This window comes from Xenopus laevis, chromosome 6L (assembly GCF_017654675.1).
Source record: "Xenopus laevis strain J_2021 chromosome 6L, Xenopus_laevis_v10.1, whole genome shotgun sequence".
NCBI lineage: Eukaryota > Metazoa > Chordata > Amphibia > Anura > Pipidae > Xenopus > Xenopus laevis.
Genome location: NC_054381.1, coordinates 57,736,244 through 57,753,756, shown reverse-complemented (window position 1 = coordinate 57,753,756; position 17,513 = coordinate 57,736,244). Strand labels below are relative to the sequence as shown.

Genomic DNA, 17,513 nt, shown 5'->3' with positions numbered 1-17,513 from the left:
GCCAGGTGACCAAATCTCCCCAAAACGCCCAGTGTGGCCTTACTCTTAAGGCACATTCATGTAATAGTTCCCCTTTCTCCAGATCTAATCTGTCTTATGTACAGTATAGAAGTCATTGTTCTGATTCTCTGTAAAAAAATCCTTTCATCCTTCGTAAACCATTCTATAAACAAATTATTGTGTGACTTTTCTAAAAGATAAATGCTGACCTCTGAAATATGTTATAAGTGCTATATGCTGTATGTTCTTATTTAGGTCACAGTATGATGGACACTCTCTCAGTGGCCTTGCGTGTTGCAGAAGAAGCTGTAGAAGAAGCTATTGCCAAAGCCGACTCATACAGAGACAGCCTGGTAAGGTTAAAGTGCTTTCATTTAATACATAATACATACTGTAATATACTGTACATAATAAAAAAATCTACACATATATACTATAATAGTATAGATATTAATATATAGATAATAATGTAAATATGGTAATAATATTGATGGTTCTGAAAAGTGCTATTAATATTTTACAAAATATTTTACATTATGAACACTGTTATATTGTAATGGGATTTAAGAAAATACATGTTTTTTTATATACATTAAATGCATCAACTTTATTACCTCCTTATAATAAGAAAATGCGTTTTAAATTAGAGTTTTCCACAAGCATTCATGGCTATATACTGTATATACAGTATATTAAAAAGAAAGTAGGTAAAGTATAAAGGAATACACTTCTAGTTGGCATGTTAATGAAAAACAAAAGCAACTATTTGGTACTTGTTAATCTGCCTGCTTGAGAAAATACTGTTTCTTTAATTTATCTATCTACCGGAGTACAGATGGGTCTTGAAATCTGTTTGTCTTGACTTTGCTGAAATCTCCAGCTGTAAAAATCTGCTATCAAGATAAGATCATGTGTTATCATTTTATCCCAGTTATAGCAATGATTTCCTGGATTAATGCATACATGTTGCCTTGACTTTATAGGCACTTTGTAGGGGATACAATTTAAATCGTATTTTTTAATTGCATGAACGAATGGTGAAAGAATAGGGAAAATGTATCAAGGCTTGTTACATTTTTACCAAGCTTTCTATATTTAGCATTTTTTTTCTGTTGTAGAACGATTAGTTTTAGTGCAGACAATAATTATCCATATCATTTCTTCCCACATGTGATACGCATTGGGGGGGCAATGATTCGAATATTTGCTCAGAGCTGCTGTTGAGCAGACTGATCAAGACTGATCAAGCAGTTGAATATTTTCTTCCAAACTAAATAGGGAAATATCAAACTGCTGTGATTCCTTAGTTTGATGTATAATTAATCAGTCCTTAAGTATAAAATGTAATTATATAAAATTATATATATATATTTCTTCACCATTGTTTTTTTAGCATACATTGGATGTATTTGTGTTTTAATAAAGCCATGATCCTTCTTGTCAAGTCTTGCAACCTATTTCCATACATATATATATAATACATTAGCCTGGCGATATAGGGGTCATAATCAGCAAAGCTGCTAGCTTATTAAAAATTTGGGGCATTTTGGTAACACTGTTTTTGCATTCAGAACTGGTACTGCCCTGATAAAACAAGTTGAATAGATGGTAGAAGAGCCAAAGGAACTTTTAACAGTAGAAGGCATTTCAAAGTAAGGTACACAAACTCCATTATGTTTGTTCCCTGAATTCAGAAAACCCATGTTCAGGTATGGGATCCATTATCTGGAAACACGTTATCCAGAAAGTTACGGATTACGGAAAGTCCGTCTCCCATAGACTCCATTATAATCAACTAATCCAAATTTTTAAAAATGATTTTCTTTTTCTCTGTAATAATAAAACAGTAGCTTGTACCTGATCCAAACTAAGATATAATTAACCCTTATTGGAAGCAAAACCAGTTTTGTGTGTATTTAATTTTTACATGATTTTCTAGTAGATTTAAGGTGGGAAGATACAAATTATGGAAAGACCCGTTATCCGGAAAGCCCCAGGTCCCAAGCATTCTCGATAATAGGTCCCATACCTGTACTACCCAAGAAAACCCCTTCAAAGCAGTTAAGCAGATTTTTCAGATACAATATAATTAGTTTTTATTTTCACAAAAGACTGTGCTATAGTATTTTCTTCAGCTGGCAATTCATTGGGTGCTGGCTTCCAGGGCCGGAACTAGGGGTAGGCAGAGTAGGCACGTGCCTAGGGCGCAAAGCTAGGGGGGCGCCAGGCATGTACCTCCTCTGTCGCCTACCCCCAGTCCGGTCCCCTCTGTTTCCGACTCTTTTTACTTCTCTTTGCGCTCCGGGAGGGAAAAAATAAGTAAAACCTGTCTTTCTTGCGCATGCGCACGAGAGCGCCACCTTGGGCATGCGCAGGAGCGCTAAGCCAACGCCGCATCCGCCGGCTTGCCTTGGGCGCCTGTGCGGTGCGGCCCGGCACTGCTGGCTTCCAACATTAAGCCAAACACAATTCAGTGAGAAATACTTATCTCAATGTTTATCATTTGACTTTATTACCTCCTTATAATAAGAAAATGCGTTTTAAATTAGAGTTTTCCACAAGCATTCATGGCTATATACTGTATATACAGTATATTAAAAAGAAAGTAGGTAAAGTATAAAGGAATACACTTCTAGTTGGCATGTTAATGAAAAACAAAAGCAACTATTTGGTACTTGTTAATCTGCCTGCTTGAGAAAATACTGTTTCTTTAATTTATCTATCTACCGGAGTACAGATGGGTCTTGAAATCTGTTTGTCTTGACTTTGCTGAAATCTCCAGCTGTAAAAATCTGCTATCAAGATAAGATCATGTGTTATCATTTTATCCCAGTTATAGCAATGATTTCCTGGATTAATGCATACATGTTGCCTTGACTTTATAGGCACTTTGTAGGGGATACAATTTAAATCGTATTTTTTAATTGCATGAACGAATGGTGAAAGAATAGGGAAAATGTATCAAGGCTTGTTACATTTTTACCAAGCTTTCTATATTTAGCATTTTTTTTCTGTTGTAGAACGATTAGTTTTAGTGCAGACAATAATTATCCATATCATTTCTTCCCACATGTGATACGCATTGGGGGGGCAATGATTCGAATATTTGCTCAGAGCTGCTGTTGAGCAGACTGATCAAGACTGATCAAGCAGTTGAATATTTTCTTCCAAACTAAATAGGGAAATATCAAACTGCTGTGATTCCTTAGTTTGATGTATAATTAATCAGTCCTTAAGTATAAAATGTAATTATATAAAATTATATATATATATTTCTTCACCATTGTTTTTTTAGCATACATTGGATGTATTTGTGTTTTAATAAAGCCATGATCCTTCTTGTCAAGTCTTGCAACCTATTTCCATACATATATATATAATACATTAGCCTGGCGATATAGGGGTCATAATCAGCAAAGCTGCTAGCTTATTAAAAATTTGGGGCATTTTGGTAACACTGTTTTTGCATTCAGAACTGGTACTGCCCTGATAAAACAAGTTGAATAGATGGTAGAAGAGCCAAAGGAACTTTTAACAGTAGAAGGCATTTCAAAGTAAGGTACACAAACTCCATTATGTTTGTTCCCTGAATTCAGAAAACCCATGTTCAGGTATGGGATCCATTATCTGGAAACACGTTATCCAGAAAGTTACGGATTACGGAAAGTCCGTCTCCCATAGACTCCATTATAATCAACTAATCCAAATTTTTAAAAATGATTTTCTTTTTCTCTGTAATAATAAAACAGTAGCTTGTACCTGATCCAAACTAAGATATAATTAACCCTTATTGGAAGCAAAACCAGTTTTGTGTGTATTTAATTTTTACATGATTTTCTAGTAGATTTAAGGTGGGAAGATACAAATTATGGAAAGACCCGTTATCCGGAAAGCCCCAGGTCCCAAGCATTCTCGATAATAGGTCCCATACCTGTACTACCCAAGAAAACCCCTTCAAAGCAGTTAAGCAGATTTTTCAGATACAATATAATTAGTTTTTATTTTCACAAAAGACTGTGCTATAGTATTTTCTTCAGCTGGCAATTCATTGGGTGCTGGCTTCCAGGGCCGGAACTAGGGGTAGGCAGAGTAGGCACGTGCCTAGGGCGCAAAGCTAGGGGGGCGCCAGGCATGTACCTCCTCTGTCGCCTACCCCCAGTCCGGTCCCCTCTGTTTCCGACTCTTTTTACTTCTCTTTGCGCTCCGGGAGGGAAAAAATAAGTAAAACCTGTCTTTCTTGCGCATGCGCACGAGAGCGCCACCTTGGGCATGCGCAGGAGCGCTAAGCCAACGCCGCATCCGCCGGCTTGCCTTGGGCGCCTGTGCGGTGCGGCCCGGCACTGCTGGCTTCCAACATTAAGCCAAACACAATTCAGTGAGAAATACTTATCTCAATGTTTATCATTTGAAAACTCTATTGAAGTATAAGGGGGGAAAAGGAACTAAATTAGGAGGATTTTTTCCCTCCTCAAATTGAATATTGCCCATTATATCCTATGTGTATATTGCAAACTGAGTGTCAAACAAACAGTCAAACAAACACACAATTTCTTGTGCTAAATATACTCAGGAATCATGAGGAATAATTTTGTGCTGAAGGCCACCCATACCTGGCAATTTGTATACAGGTAGTCCCCAGGTTACGTACAAGATAGGGTCTGTAGGTTTGTTCTTAAGTTGAATTTGTATGTAAGTTGAAAAAGGTGCATTCACTTATTAAATGTAACTTAGACAGATGTTTGTCTTAACATAGTATTTATTTTTACCTTTCTGTGCTCTGCAGTAGACAACACATGCCAGAGGGGATTAAGGCCAGTGGTTTATTAAAGATAAATGGTAATAACAGTCGAAAAAACCATAGTATGTTTCTGTAATAACCTTCATTTGTAAGTGTGAGTTGCCTACTTCCTAACATTTAGGAATGAAAGTTTGAACACATTTCTGTAGTTTTTATGTTTAATTGCAGTTTTGCTAATGAAGGTAAATTGCCCTTTAAACTTCTCCCAAGAGACCTGCTTATCTTATATTGTTATAAAAGTATCTAAGTATCTATTCTGGGCTCTCTGCCAAAAGCCAATTAAGCTAGAAACATTGTATCTTTTTCTGGCTGTTCAGTGCAGGAGATCAAAAAGAAAGTCGGGACATTTCAGTAACAAACCCGGGACTGCGAGTTGAGCTGTCAAAATTGGAACTGTCCCGCAAAAAACGGGACAGTTGGGAGGTATGGAGTCGTATGTAAGTCGGGTGTATGTAACTCGAGGACTCCCTGTATAAGCACTAAACAATATACAATCTCTTTTAACAAATTGTCCATAAACACAATTTATCTTTTTGTTGTAAAATGTAGTTTGAAATGAGAGAATTCATTTGGAAGTTCACGGAGTGTATGTACATGGGCTACATACAAAAAAACTTTTTAAGTGATGAAGTTGAAACAATGACTTGTTTAGACACAAAAATGGGAAGATTTCTTAGCTGCTTGGGCTCATCTAAAGTCTTATGGGGGAATGTAATAAAAGTCGCAAAGAGCAAAACAATTTGCGAAAATAATAATTAAAAGTCTAATTTCGCAATGTAATACTCTTCCTTAAACTGTTATTATATTGCGAATTTTAATTACGCATTGCCCACTTTTAAGAAGTGCTTTCTGTAATCTTTTGAAGTAAACATAACAACTTTTTTAGTAAGAAGTTTTATTACACTGGCGCTAACTATAAAATTGGCAAACCTTCTTCCACTGTCGGAACTGGACGCTAAACAGTTTCCAGGTTCGCAAAAGCTATACTAAATTCGCACAAAGGCAAATTTTTTCGCAAAGATGCATAACTTTTCGCATTGCGAATATTTTTTCTGTTACCGACTTTTATTACATTCCCCCATTACTGTCTTATTTTGCACTTAGACTTCAGCCGAGCTGGTAAAAGTTAATATGTTATAATTTCTAAATAGAGCTTGATTATCTTTGCATATAATAACAGAACACACATTGGGGAAAATTTACTAAAGGGCGAAGTGGCTAACGCTAGCGATAATTCGCTGGCGTGACGTCATTTTGCCACTTTTACTTACGGGTGCTGGCGTAAATTTGCTAGCGAAGTGGACCTACTCTAGCGCTACTTCACACCCTTACACCAGACGAAGTTGCGCTATGGCGAAGGGACATAACTATGCTAATTCACTAACTTGCGCATTTTACTGAACGTTACCTCTTGCGCCAGACTTGCCTTCGCCACCTCAGACCAGGTGAAGTGCAATAAAGTAGATAGGACTTGCTTGAAAAAAAGTTTACATTTTTTCTAAGTCCCAAAAAACGCTGGCATCTTTTACTTTTTTAAGGGTGATAGGCTGAAAAAGAACGTAAATTTTTTTGGGGGTACCCTCCTTCCCCCCTACATTTCTTAACATATGGCACCTAAACTATACAGTGACCACATGTATAGGGCAAAATAATAACTGTATTTTATTATATGAAGGTTTCCCAGGCTTGTGTAGTGTAATGTATTTGCTGCTACATATACGTCCATTGTACTTTAACTTGGCGACGTATGCAAATTAGGCATCGCTAGCGTAACTTCACGAAGTAACGCTAGCACAACTTCGCTACCTTGAGCCTCCCTGAGCGCAACTTCGGGTTTTTAGCGAATTAGCGGCGCCCTGTCGAAACCTCGTCTGGTTAGTGCGGCGAAGGAGTCGCTAGCACATTTTCGGGTCTTAGTGAATTTGCCCCATTGTCTGCTTGTCAGTTTTTTTTGTTGTTTTTTTTTTCTTCTTCTACCTTCATGGTAGCACAGCGGTGAGCGCTACTGCCTTGCAGCCCTGGGAACCTAGGTTTCATTCCAGCCAGGGCACTGTCATTGGAACCTTGCATATTATTTCTGTACTTGGATGAGTTTTTTTCTCCAGCATTCCAACACCATACAGGCAGGGTAATGGGCTCATAATAATCTGACCATAGTGTTAATGAGACACTGACCGTGTATTGTAAGATGTGCAAAACAAAAACGTGCGTGTCATATTATCCTCCCCTCTACTTCTGCTTTAACCAATGGGATTTGAGCAATTGGGAGTTGAGTACCTGGTATTAGGTGTTGGTGATTGGATAGTTGTGCCTGTGTTTGTAAGCTAGTAAAATAGATGGTACATATTGGTTAAACAGCAACATAGTTACTAAGTGTAGTAGTAGATACTATTACAAGTACACCAGAGGTAATGTCAAAAACCACAGACATGTTTTTTTAAGAAACTGGAAACATGGGAGTGTTTTCTTTCTACTGAAAAAACAGTTGCAGCATAGTGGATAGGAGGTTCTCTAACAAAGTAGGGCATGTGTGTAGCAGTATACTGATGTGAGTTTGCCTTCCCATTGTCAATTTGACTTCAATGCAATTGAGCAAATTTTGACGCCTGGCAACAAGACTTGAAAGTAAGGAAAAAAATTTTCTTGGTAGCCCAAAAACAAATTTGCCACGGAAAAATGCCCATAGACTCAATTCACTTTGCTACAAAAAAGTCACCATGACAAAACAGTCGCCCATAGACTTTAATGTGTTTCACAAAAATTTTCCCGTTTCACATGCAGTTTTGCAGGTTTTTCTGTGAAGCAAAATGGAACAGATTTTCTCATCACTACTAAACAGCTTTTATTTCGTACACAGTTGAAGCTGATTCCCAAACTATCTTCAGCTACACTTGCTCCTGCAATATCTGTATTGGCAAACTGTCAGAAGTGTATCCAAAGACAGGGCAATACAGTGCCAGTGAACTCTGCTGCACAACTCTGCAATGTTATGGCAGGTCCACACACAAACTTTTGAAGGGAAAAGATGTTGCTTGATGGAGGTCGATAGAGGGGGGCTGAGGTTAGGGGGGAAGGTTTACTTCTACTTTTAAGTCATGGACAGACAATCTAATTAAATTTGAAGCACATATTTCCAAACCTGGGAAATGTTTTCCTGTTCTTGCTATTCATCTCACATGTGTTTATCTAATTTGTCTCTCTGAAAGTCAATTTCTCACAACTATTAGTTCTTCTTATTGGACATTTCTCATTATGTGACATTTCTATAGGCTTCTACTAAATGGATTTACTAACCCAGCTGAAGAATTCTTAAGTACAGTTGTAGAATTATAGAAAAGCTTTAATGGAATTATAGAACATATTGGATTTCCTTCTTGCCAAATTTTGCATGGGTTCCCAAACTTTTAAGAACCCTCTAGATGGGAGGGTGTTAGTAGCAAGAAGGTCATCAGAAGGTCATCAGTTATCAAACCCCCCAATATTGGAAAATCAGAAAGAGGGACAAAAAGGTGTGACCACACCACTTAAATACCATGTCCATTTTACAAAACTTGGCAGGTTATGGAAAGTTTTCTGAACAGATTTCTGAAGGTTTTAGGGCCATTTTTTGTGATATTACAGTTTTGCTAATAAAGGTGAACTGCCCTTTAAGCTGTAAGTCTCAGTTCTCCCAAAAGACGTCCTTATCTTAAATAATTACAATTGTATCTTTGCTTATCTTAAAGGATAAGTAAACCTTTAAAATAAGTGAATGGAATATTGATGAGGGTGCAGAGGAGTTGCACCAATGAGGCGAGCACCCTTGCTGGTCAGTTTGAAAACTTTGTATCTTTTCTGATGTCAGTGCAGGGGATAAAACGGACACAGAAACTGGCATTTCAGTAACAATACAGAACTACATGCTGAGCTGTCAAAATTGCAACTGTCCCGCAATAACCGGGACAGTTGGGAGGTATGGGTTATAAGTTTATATTCCATGCTAGATATTTCTAAAAGACAGAGTGAAAGACACTTAAGGGTAACCCATAGTCGCTGCCTTTATGTTATTGGAACTGTAGCAGGTAGAGTTTTGCATTGTCATCTACTGAAGCAGCTGAAAACTGTAGCTTAGGTTCTTCTATTATAATGTACCCTTTAATTGCAAGATTTAAATTTTTACCACAATTCACATTTTATTAGGTCCCATAAAGCCATCGTCTGCTTGCTTTTTTGTTAATATACAGTGCAAATGTATTCCCCCTAATGTAATAGTAGTAATGATTGCTATCACAGATATATACTGTATATATATATATATATATATATATATATATATATATATATATATATATATATATATATATATATATATACACACACATGAATGGCATATGTAGTAAGAAAGAAAGAAAATGGACTGTTGGAAAGGTTCCCATTTTCACTGCACTTAACAACCATGTTAACTTAATTTCATGGTCTGTTTCTAAGCAATTTGTGGTGTGTTAATATATACTGCTCCAGAACTTATTTTCTGCTTGATAGCTAAGGAGCGTCAAATGTCATTTGTCGACCGGTTTGTACACTGTACTGTACGCCTGACTGCTCCCTGTACATGGAAAAAAAAGTTCAGAAAAAGTGGAAATTACTAGATTCTATCTAGCAACATGCTACATGGGTTTGACAAATGCATCATGAGAAATTTTCAACAGATTTTACAGCATACACTATGTACAAGATAGATGATAGATGGATAAAGACCTTGTCTTAAAGGGCCAGTAACCCCCAAAACAGAAATTATTTTGTATGCATTTAAATATAATGTACTGTTACCTCTCATTGTAGGACATGTGCAACATACAGATGAAACAGACCCTGTGGCTGCAGGGGGCCCAGGAGGTATAGGGACCCCATGAGGCCCTGATTTATATACAATTTTTAATACATATTGGTAAAACAATATTGGTAAAACAGGTCAACCTTTAGACATTTTGGGGGCCTGATGGTTGACTAGGCTTTTATCAAATGTTTTTAAGCTTGGGTATTGGCTATTAGGTTTAGAAATATAGATATATGATTCTTAATTCTCTGTAACATAGGCATCAAGATCTAAAAGGAAATAATAAGGGCTGGTTTAAGAACACAGCGCAAAAATGTTGCACATTAAAATCATTCTGTCTTGCACTTGCATACTGCACCAGTGATGCTCATTTACAATGCTCCTTGGCAGTAACTCATAGCAACCAGGGGTGCTTCGCCAATGAGGCGAGTTGAGGCTGTCGCCTCAGGCGGCAGCGCCCCACTAGGTACAAGCGGCACCAAAAATGCTGCTCCTTGTACTTTAAGAGCGAATTTCAGGGGGAGGGGGGCAGCAGCAACTGCTGCTGCCTCAGGCGGCTGATGGGCCAGGATCACCCCTGATAGCAAACCATAGTCAGATGCCGTAGAACAATGAAAGAAAACATCTGATGGGTTACTGCCCAGGTTTAATAAGAGCTCAGTGTTTATAATTGACCTCCCGGGTATCTGTCTCACCTCCAGTGTTTGTGCAAATGTGCCTTGTGACACAGAGGAGCTACTGCATCTTTCAAACTGGCAATAATTTGCAGGTTTCTCTTTGCAGATTGCATGTATGTATGTATAGTTTTATTTTGTATAGTGCTGCTCCCTACACATCACTCTATAGCAGAACAATAAATTAATAGAACAGAGGTTAATACAATAATATAAATACAAAGTAGAGTTACATTAAATATTAGGGTTTCCACCTGTCCGGATTTCACCTGGACAGCCCAAATCCAGACAGGGCATTGAAGTTAATGACATGGTGATCAGCCAATCGCTTATTGCCACATCATCAGTCCCGTCCCTGATGTCATCAGCCCCTCACCTGAAATCATCATTCCAGCCCCCGATATCACTGACCCACCCCCAACATCATCTGCCCCACCCCCTGCCCAGTTTCCCCGAACGGAAAAGGTGGCAACCCTATTAAAGTGCCTGATTCAATTCCATGAGAAAAAATTGTATTTAATTATCACATGGAAATGTGGGAGAAGTTCAATATGAAGAGAAAAATAACATTTCTATAGAGTTTTCATGTGATAAACAGTGAGATAAATTGACATCTGACTCGGAAAATATGGAATTGAATTAGAATATCTTTTCCTCATCACATTGAATCTGGCCCTAAGTGCTAAGTGTTAATGAGACAAAAAGAAGGAGGACTCTGCCCCTTAGCTCTTACAATAAAATCATCAGTAGGCATGGCAGACTTACACCCAAGGTCGGGAGGAATTATTTCTATCCCCTCTGCTCACAAACATTAAACAGCATTGCATTCGATTCTGCATTGTGGATATTAAACATGGCAAAATGGGCCAGATTCAATTTCTTGAGAAAAGTTTATCTCCTAATTCAATTCCATATTTTCTCATACAGCCAAATGCTGTTGTAAAAACTTATCTCACTGTTAATCACATGAAAACTCTATAGAAGTATATGGGGATCTTAATTAGAAGAATACGTTTTTTCTCCTTAAATAGAATCTCGTCCCTAAGTTTTCATGTGATAAACCATAAAAAAAAATTCTTATTTATTTGAATTTGGTCCAATCTCTCATTTTAAGAAGGGTCAGGGACATACAGTGTTTCTGTTCATGGCTATTCTACACATCAATTTGGCGAGCCGGGGTGAGATGGCGTACCTTTCAAACCTGTTGGCCAATAAATTGTGTGTGGGGCAAGTTCAATTAGGTAACAGAGTTCAGCTACATTTTATATCATGATATGAGTCTATAATATATTATTTCACTGTCTGACTCTTTGAACTAAATGTATTAATGTGGGTGATAATGCTTTTGCTGGGCTACATTTAAATCTTTATTTCCCTAGGAGTAATGATTTTACCTGATTTTAACTGCTCTGACATTATGTGTTTCCATGGGAACCTCAGTCTAAAAGAATTGCAGAGTCCACTGTAACCTTTGTTGGAAGCAGGTCCCAGAAATGTAGCAGTGAATTGGAACACAAATAAACAGCACTTAAGTGCAAACAGCCTTTGCACTTCCATGGATACCCACTGTAACAATAATATTCTTCTACATGATTTATATCAGTCTTTCTTTTTAATTTTGCTTAATATTCCCCCCACACACACATAGAATAATATTTTCAGTCTTTATTTCCTAAACCTACGCTGTGTGCAGAATTGATCTCAATTCAATCCCTGTAGCTGCTGACTGGATGTAAGCTGTCAGCATCCTAGAAATGAATCCTAACATTCAACCACTGTGCAGAATTACCTGGTATTATCTACTGCTGTGTCACACATTGTATAAAATGATGACTTATAAAAATGTCCAATTTTCCCTTAGGACAAACAGAATGAGGCCTGTTATTTGAGAGAACATAAAGAAGAACTGATTGAAGAACTTGCAACAACCATTGTCCAAAAGGTATAGATATTATATATTAGTCTCTGGGGGAACCTCGATTTATTTATTTATTTTATCATGAATTCATACTTCATTTAATATTTGATATGCCTTTAAATACGAATTTGATACGCCTTTAAATACGAATATCATTTTTCAATTCACATTTAATGCATTTACATGTTTTTCTTTTCCCATTAATAAAAATGTGTAGAGACTCAATATTTGATAAATGAATAGAGGGACAAAAAGTTATGCCACTCACAGCGAGTCGAAGAGTGTTTGTCCATGCTAGTTTTAAGGCCACACTCCCTAATTACCATGTCCATTTTTACAAAATTTGGCAGGTCATGAAAGTTTGAACACATTTCTGGGAGTACAATGTTTTATGTGTTGTTACAGTTTTGCTATGAGAGTGAATTGCCCTTTAAGCTGCTGGTCTCACTTCTCAAACCAAGAGACCTGCTTATCTTAAATAGTTACAATTGTTCCTTTTTTGACTGTCCCACAGAAAACGGGACAGTTGGGAGGTATGCTTATAGTTTATAGCCCCTATGCTTTTAAATAAATAGTAACATCAAAAAATGAAAGTGTATCAAGGTAATTAAAATATAATGTATTGTTGTCTGCACCAGTAAAAGCTGTATATTTGCTTCATTTTATATTAACAAAGCTGATGTGTAGCTATGGGGGTGAGTAACTATTTAAATTAAAAAAGGGCTAAATTATAAATATAGTTGTCTTTCTGAAGCAAACACACAACATTTACCAGTGCAGGGCAACAGTACATTATATTTCAATTATTTTGAAAAACTTTTTTGGTGTTACAGGTCCTTTAAATTTTTACCCATTATTCAATTTAGTTACTAGGCAGAAGGGCGTGTGTGTAAGTTAGTTAATTTATATATGTATGTTATTGACCCATAGGTATGGCGACCACTTCCTTTCACACTTTAATAGAGTGTTGACAAAGGGGTGGCGCTTTCTTTTTGACATCGACCTAAGGAATCGTGTGGATGGTTCCTTCAGTAAATGAAAGGCTCCAAGGGAGTAAGGCCCTTGGTAAAGTTGGGGAATACATTCTAGGAACGTGAGATAGAAACACAGGCTAGGAAGAGCAGCTTGTGATCCAGCAAGTATTGATAGCTGGAGATATTTCTCTCTCTGTTAAGACTGGCCTGTATTAAAGGGACCACATTACTGAAATGGGATTCAGGCTATATTTTCTCTCTGAGCCATTTCAGCTGTAAGGGGTCTGGGCCACTAGCCAGAAGTCCTGAGGTTGTGTCTAGAAACCTGCCAGACGGATCTCTACAGGGGTACAACAAGTCTGAGCTCTGTAAGAAAACTACCTCTTAGGATTTGTGAACAAACCCTGTGGTGCTGAATAAACTCTTTTGGGGGAATGTAATAAAAGTTGCCAAGCGAAAAACAGTTTGCACCAACAAGAATAAAAATTCCCATTTCATAATGTACTATTCTTCCTTAAACTGTTATTGCATTACAATGTTAATTGTGCATTGTGCATGTTTAAAAGTGCTTTTGGAGCAAACATAACTTTTCCAGTATTACATATTATTACATACACTGTACATTGGCGCAAACTATAAAATTTGCAGACTTTCTGCCACTGTCGGGAGTGGTCACTAAATAGTTTCTGGGTTCACAAAAGCTATATTAAATGTGTGCAAAGGAACATTTGTTTGTGCAAAAGCCATAACATTTCACATTGCAAATAGTTTTTCCATTACCGACTTTTTTGCACTCCTCCTTTTTTGTTTGCAAGAACCTCTGTTGCACACTGTCTTTATTTTTTCTATATAGCAGCAAGAAAAGTGTAATTGTACAATACTCTCACTTTTTTGAGTCTATGATGCAAAAAAGCCCCTATGACAGATACAGAAGCAGCATTTACAGATCTTCAGTTCATGGAAATGTGGATTATTTTGCATACAGTAGTACTAACGGGTGCCTTCAAATACTGTGTCAATGCAGAGTAGAAACTTGCAATCAGTGTCTTAACGGGGCTATTCAGAATGTATTTGTTCAAACTTAATGAAACAACCTTATTGTAGATTTATTTAATTGTTTTATCAATAATGTTTAAAGTGGATGAAATGGTTCTGTCACTAATATAGATTATCAAAAGAAAGAAGAGCAAAAGTGAACAAGCTGAAGCCATTTATGAATGGCAACAGTCAAGAGGCAGTGTCATAACATCACCTGCCACGTCTGATCGAAGCATGCTGAATCTTCAGGATAGCAACCGAGGACCAGATGCATTGTGGGTAAGTGTACAGATATAACTTTCCTTTTTCTATATAACTTATCATCTGACATACAGTAGGTATGGCATACTATGTCTTCCACGTTTCATTAACTGTCAGATGCAGAGGAAGATAGTTGTATCTTCAGGCTTATAGTTTGATAGAAATGTGATGGTAAATGCATAAAGATAAGAGGTAGATCAGATAGAAATATTGTTTGTTAATTGATGTGCACTCATTTGGTTAACAATTTAGGGGTGCTGTAACCTGTTTGAGGCTGAAAGTAGGGATTGGGTTGCACCAAATTCATGATTCAGTCAAAACATGGTTGAATATTTAGCGCTTAGCCAAACTAATTCCACACCCTAAAGTCTTTGGATAAAGTTGTTGCTGTTTCATCACAACGTTCAGCTGCAATTTATTTTGTGTTGATGCACCAGATGCTATTTTGGTTATATGGTATTCTGGAGGAGGTGTGTAGGTTTCTATACTGTAGTGCATCTTAGTGATGCTTATACAGGTATGGGACCTGTTATGTAGAATGCCCAGGACCTGGGGTTTTCTGGATAACGGATCTTTACGTAATTTGGATCTTATTTCCTTAAACCTACTAGGAAATCATGTCAGGATTACATAAACCCAACAGGCTGTTTTTGCTTCAAATAAGGATTGATTACCATAGTTTGTCCATGCTGATCAGAGATTCTTTCCCGCCAGTGGATTTATACAAACAAGCATTATGCTGCAATACATTCACGTTTTTTATCTGTTTGCATTTTTGTAGATATTAATATTAAAGGGGTACTGTATAATATTCCTCTTTACACATCTCTCAGCTTCTATAAAAGATTGCAGCGTTATGTCTCGCAGTTTGGCCCATAACCCTTCTGTTAGAATCACCATGCAAAAAACCAAGTTAAAATTACCTAGTATTCCTGGGGCCCTGCAGGGTCGGATATAGTGGGCAGGTGCCCTGAGGCCGTGCGGTCCTAGCACCCGCCCATATACTCTGCTCTGGTGCGAGTACCACAGCGATGGGGAGCGGTGCTCCCTGGTAAGCAGCTGGGCGGCATGGCACCCTTATTATTCTGCCACCCTAGGCCGGGGCCTTTGTGGCCCCTCCACAAATCCAGGCCTGGGGCCATGGTCTGACATTACTGAATGAGCTCATAACATTTGTATATATAATATCATAAAAACTGTCAGCATGTAGTATTCTCCTGTGCTGAAAAATATTTATAAGAAAAATATGAAGATTGCAGGTTTTGAGCTTTGAAACTGTAGTTGACTAAGACAAAAAGCATGCCAAGAGATGATGCTCCAATATTTAAATAAAGTTTGATTTAAGGGTGTATATATAAAGCACACATAAAAAATGTGATTATGTATGACAAATGCTTCAAGAAGGTTTGATCCCTCTGTATGATAAACCTAACTTTATAAAGGCTAGTAAAAATGTCAGTTCCAATAAGTAGGACAAAAGTTTTAATCTAACAACCAGTGAAAGGTAAGAACCTGCTTACAACTGTAAGAAAAATTAATAACTGAACTGAAGACTACTTGTGAGCAAAATGTATACACATCCACTACAGCAAGGTTATACCATTAACCTAATGGTATGGAAATGTAATTATATATATATATATATATATATATATATATATATATATATATATATATATATATATATATATATATATAGTCACAGACAAGCAACCATGATGCCATGTATAAAAACATTCTCTCACAAATATGTCTATATATATGTCTATATATCATTTTATTTCAGAATTCCATGCTACGGCTGAATTTGTGGGACTCATACTAAGTAATGCAAATTGATATGTCAAAGCCTGCCACTTTCTCATTTGCATAAGAGAGTAAATCACTTATATAATAATTGCAGAAGCACAGATGCCGCAGGATAGCAATTTATCAGTCACTGCTATATTACAGCACAGTTATTCAACATCAAGGAAGCCAAACCATATTTACAGTAGGACAGATTATGGGTAAAAACTTCTGGGCAAAACAATCGAAATTATTTCATTATATGCATTAATTATATTTCACAATAAATTGTTTCTCAGGCTTTTAAGGGACACCGTATTTCATGTCAATGTCAGCAAGAAGTTCAGTTATCCTCTTAGTACGTTGCAGTTACTGAGCAATATTGCCATCTGCTGGCCTTTTCTTGACTTCCTGGCCTTTTTCTTGACATGTGAATATTTGATATTTCAGGAACTTAGATCTTGTAGTTGGGTTACTGCTAACACAGGATTAAACATGTACATCTTTAGGGACCTACATTTTTGCTGTTTTATTATGTAATCCTTGTATTTATTGTAAGACCCTTATAAAATTATTGTACAGCATTACGGCTGATATGTATGGTGAATGTCTATTTGATCTCCTTGATACACCAGAAAATCCAGTATACAGGTCATTTAAAGTGAGATTTGAAGTTAACACTTAATTTGCTGTCTTACATATTCTTGCATCTGGCTGACTCAAACATCAACCTTTTTTATTTCTCTTCATTATGAACTAAAGCATATCCTGATCAAAGGAGTTGCTTGAACCAGAAAAATGCCACGTCCACTGCATTACACCACCAATACTTAGTTATCTTTTATGTCATGTCTTCCATAGGAAGAGCATAATGAAGATTTAGGGAGCCTTAGCCTCACCAAAGAGGTACAAACTGCTATATACACATGTATATAATTATTCATTCTTTCATGGAAAGCCTTCTACTACTAGCCTCTCCAAACAAATATGGCAGCTCTACCCCTGCCTTGAACAGGTATGGGACCTGTTATACAGAATGCATGGGACCTGGGGTTTTACGGATAATGGGACTTTCTGTAGTCTGGATCTTCATACCTTACATCTACTAAAACATGATGTAAACGTTAAATAAACCCAACAGGCTTGTTTTACTTCAAATAAGGATGAATTATATCTTAGTTTGGATCAAGTACAAGCTACTCTTTTATTATTACAGGGAAAAAGGAAAGCATTTTAAAAAAAATTG

The 17,513-nt window shown here is 37.1% G+C and overlaps 1 protein-coding gene across 2 annotated transcripts in view; it reads left to right on the top strand.

The window, feature by feature from the left end:
- The window catches only part of myrip.L (myosin VIIA and Rab interacting protein L homeolog), a 187,285-nt gene that overhangs the window by 117,217 nt on the left and 52,555 nt on the right, over window positions 1-17,513 (top strand). For both annotated transcript variants that reach the window (XM_018267523.2, XM_041566087.1), the window contains exons 6-8: window positions 256-353; window positions 12,150-12,230; window positions 14,348-14,497. In XM_018267523.2, coding sequence (XP_018123012.2) covers window positions 256-353; window positions 12,150-12,230; window positions 14,348-14,497 — 329 coding nt within the window. The remainder of the gene's footprint in view (window positions 1-255; window positions 354-12,149; window positions 12,231-14,347; window positions 14,498-17,513) is intronic.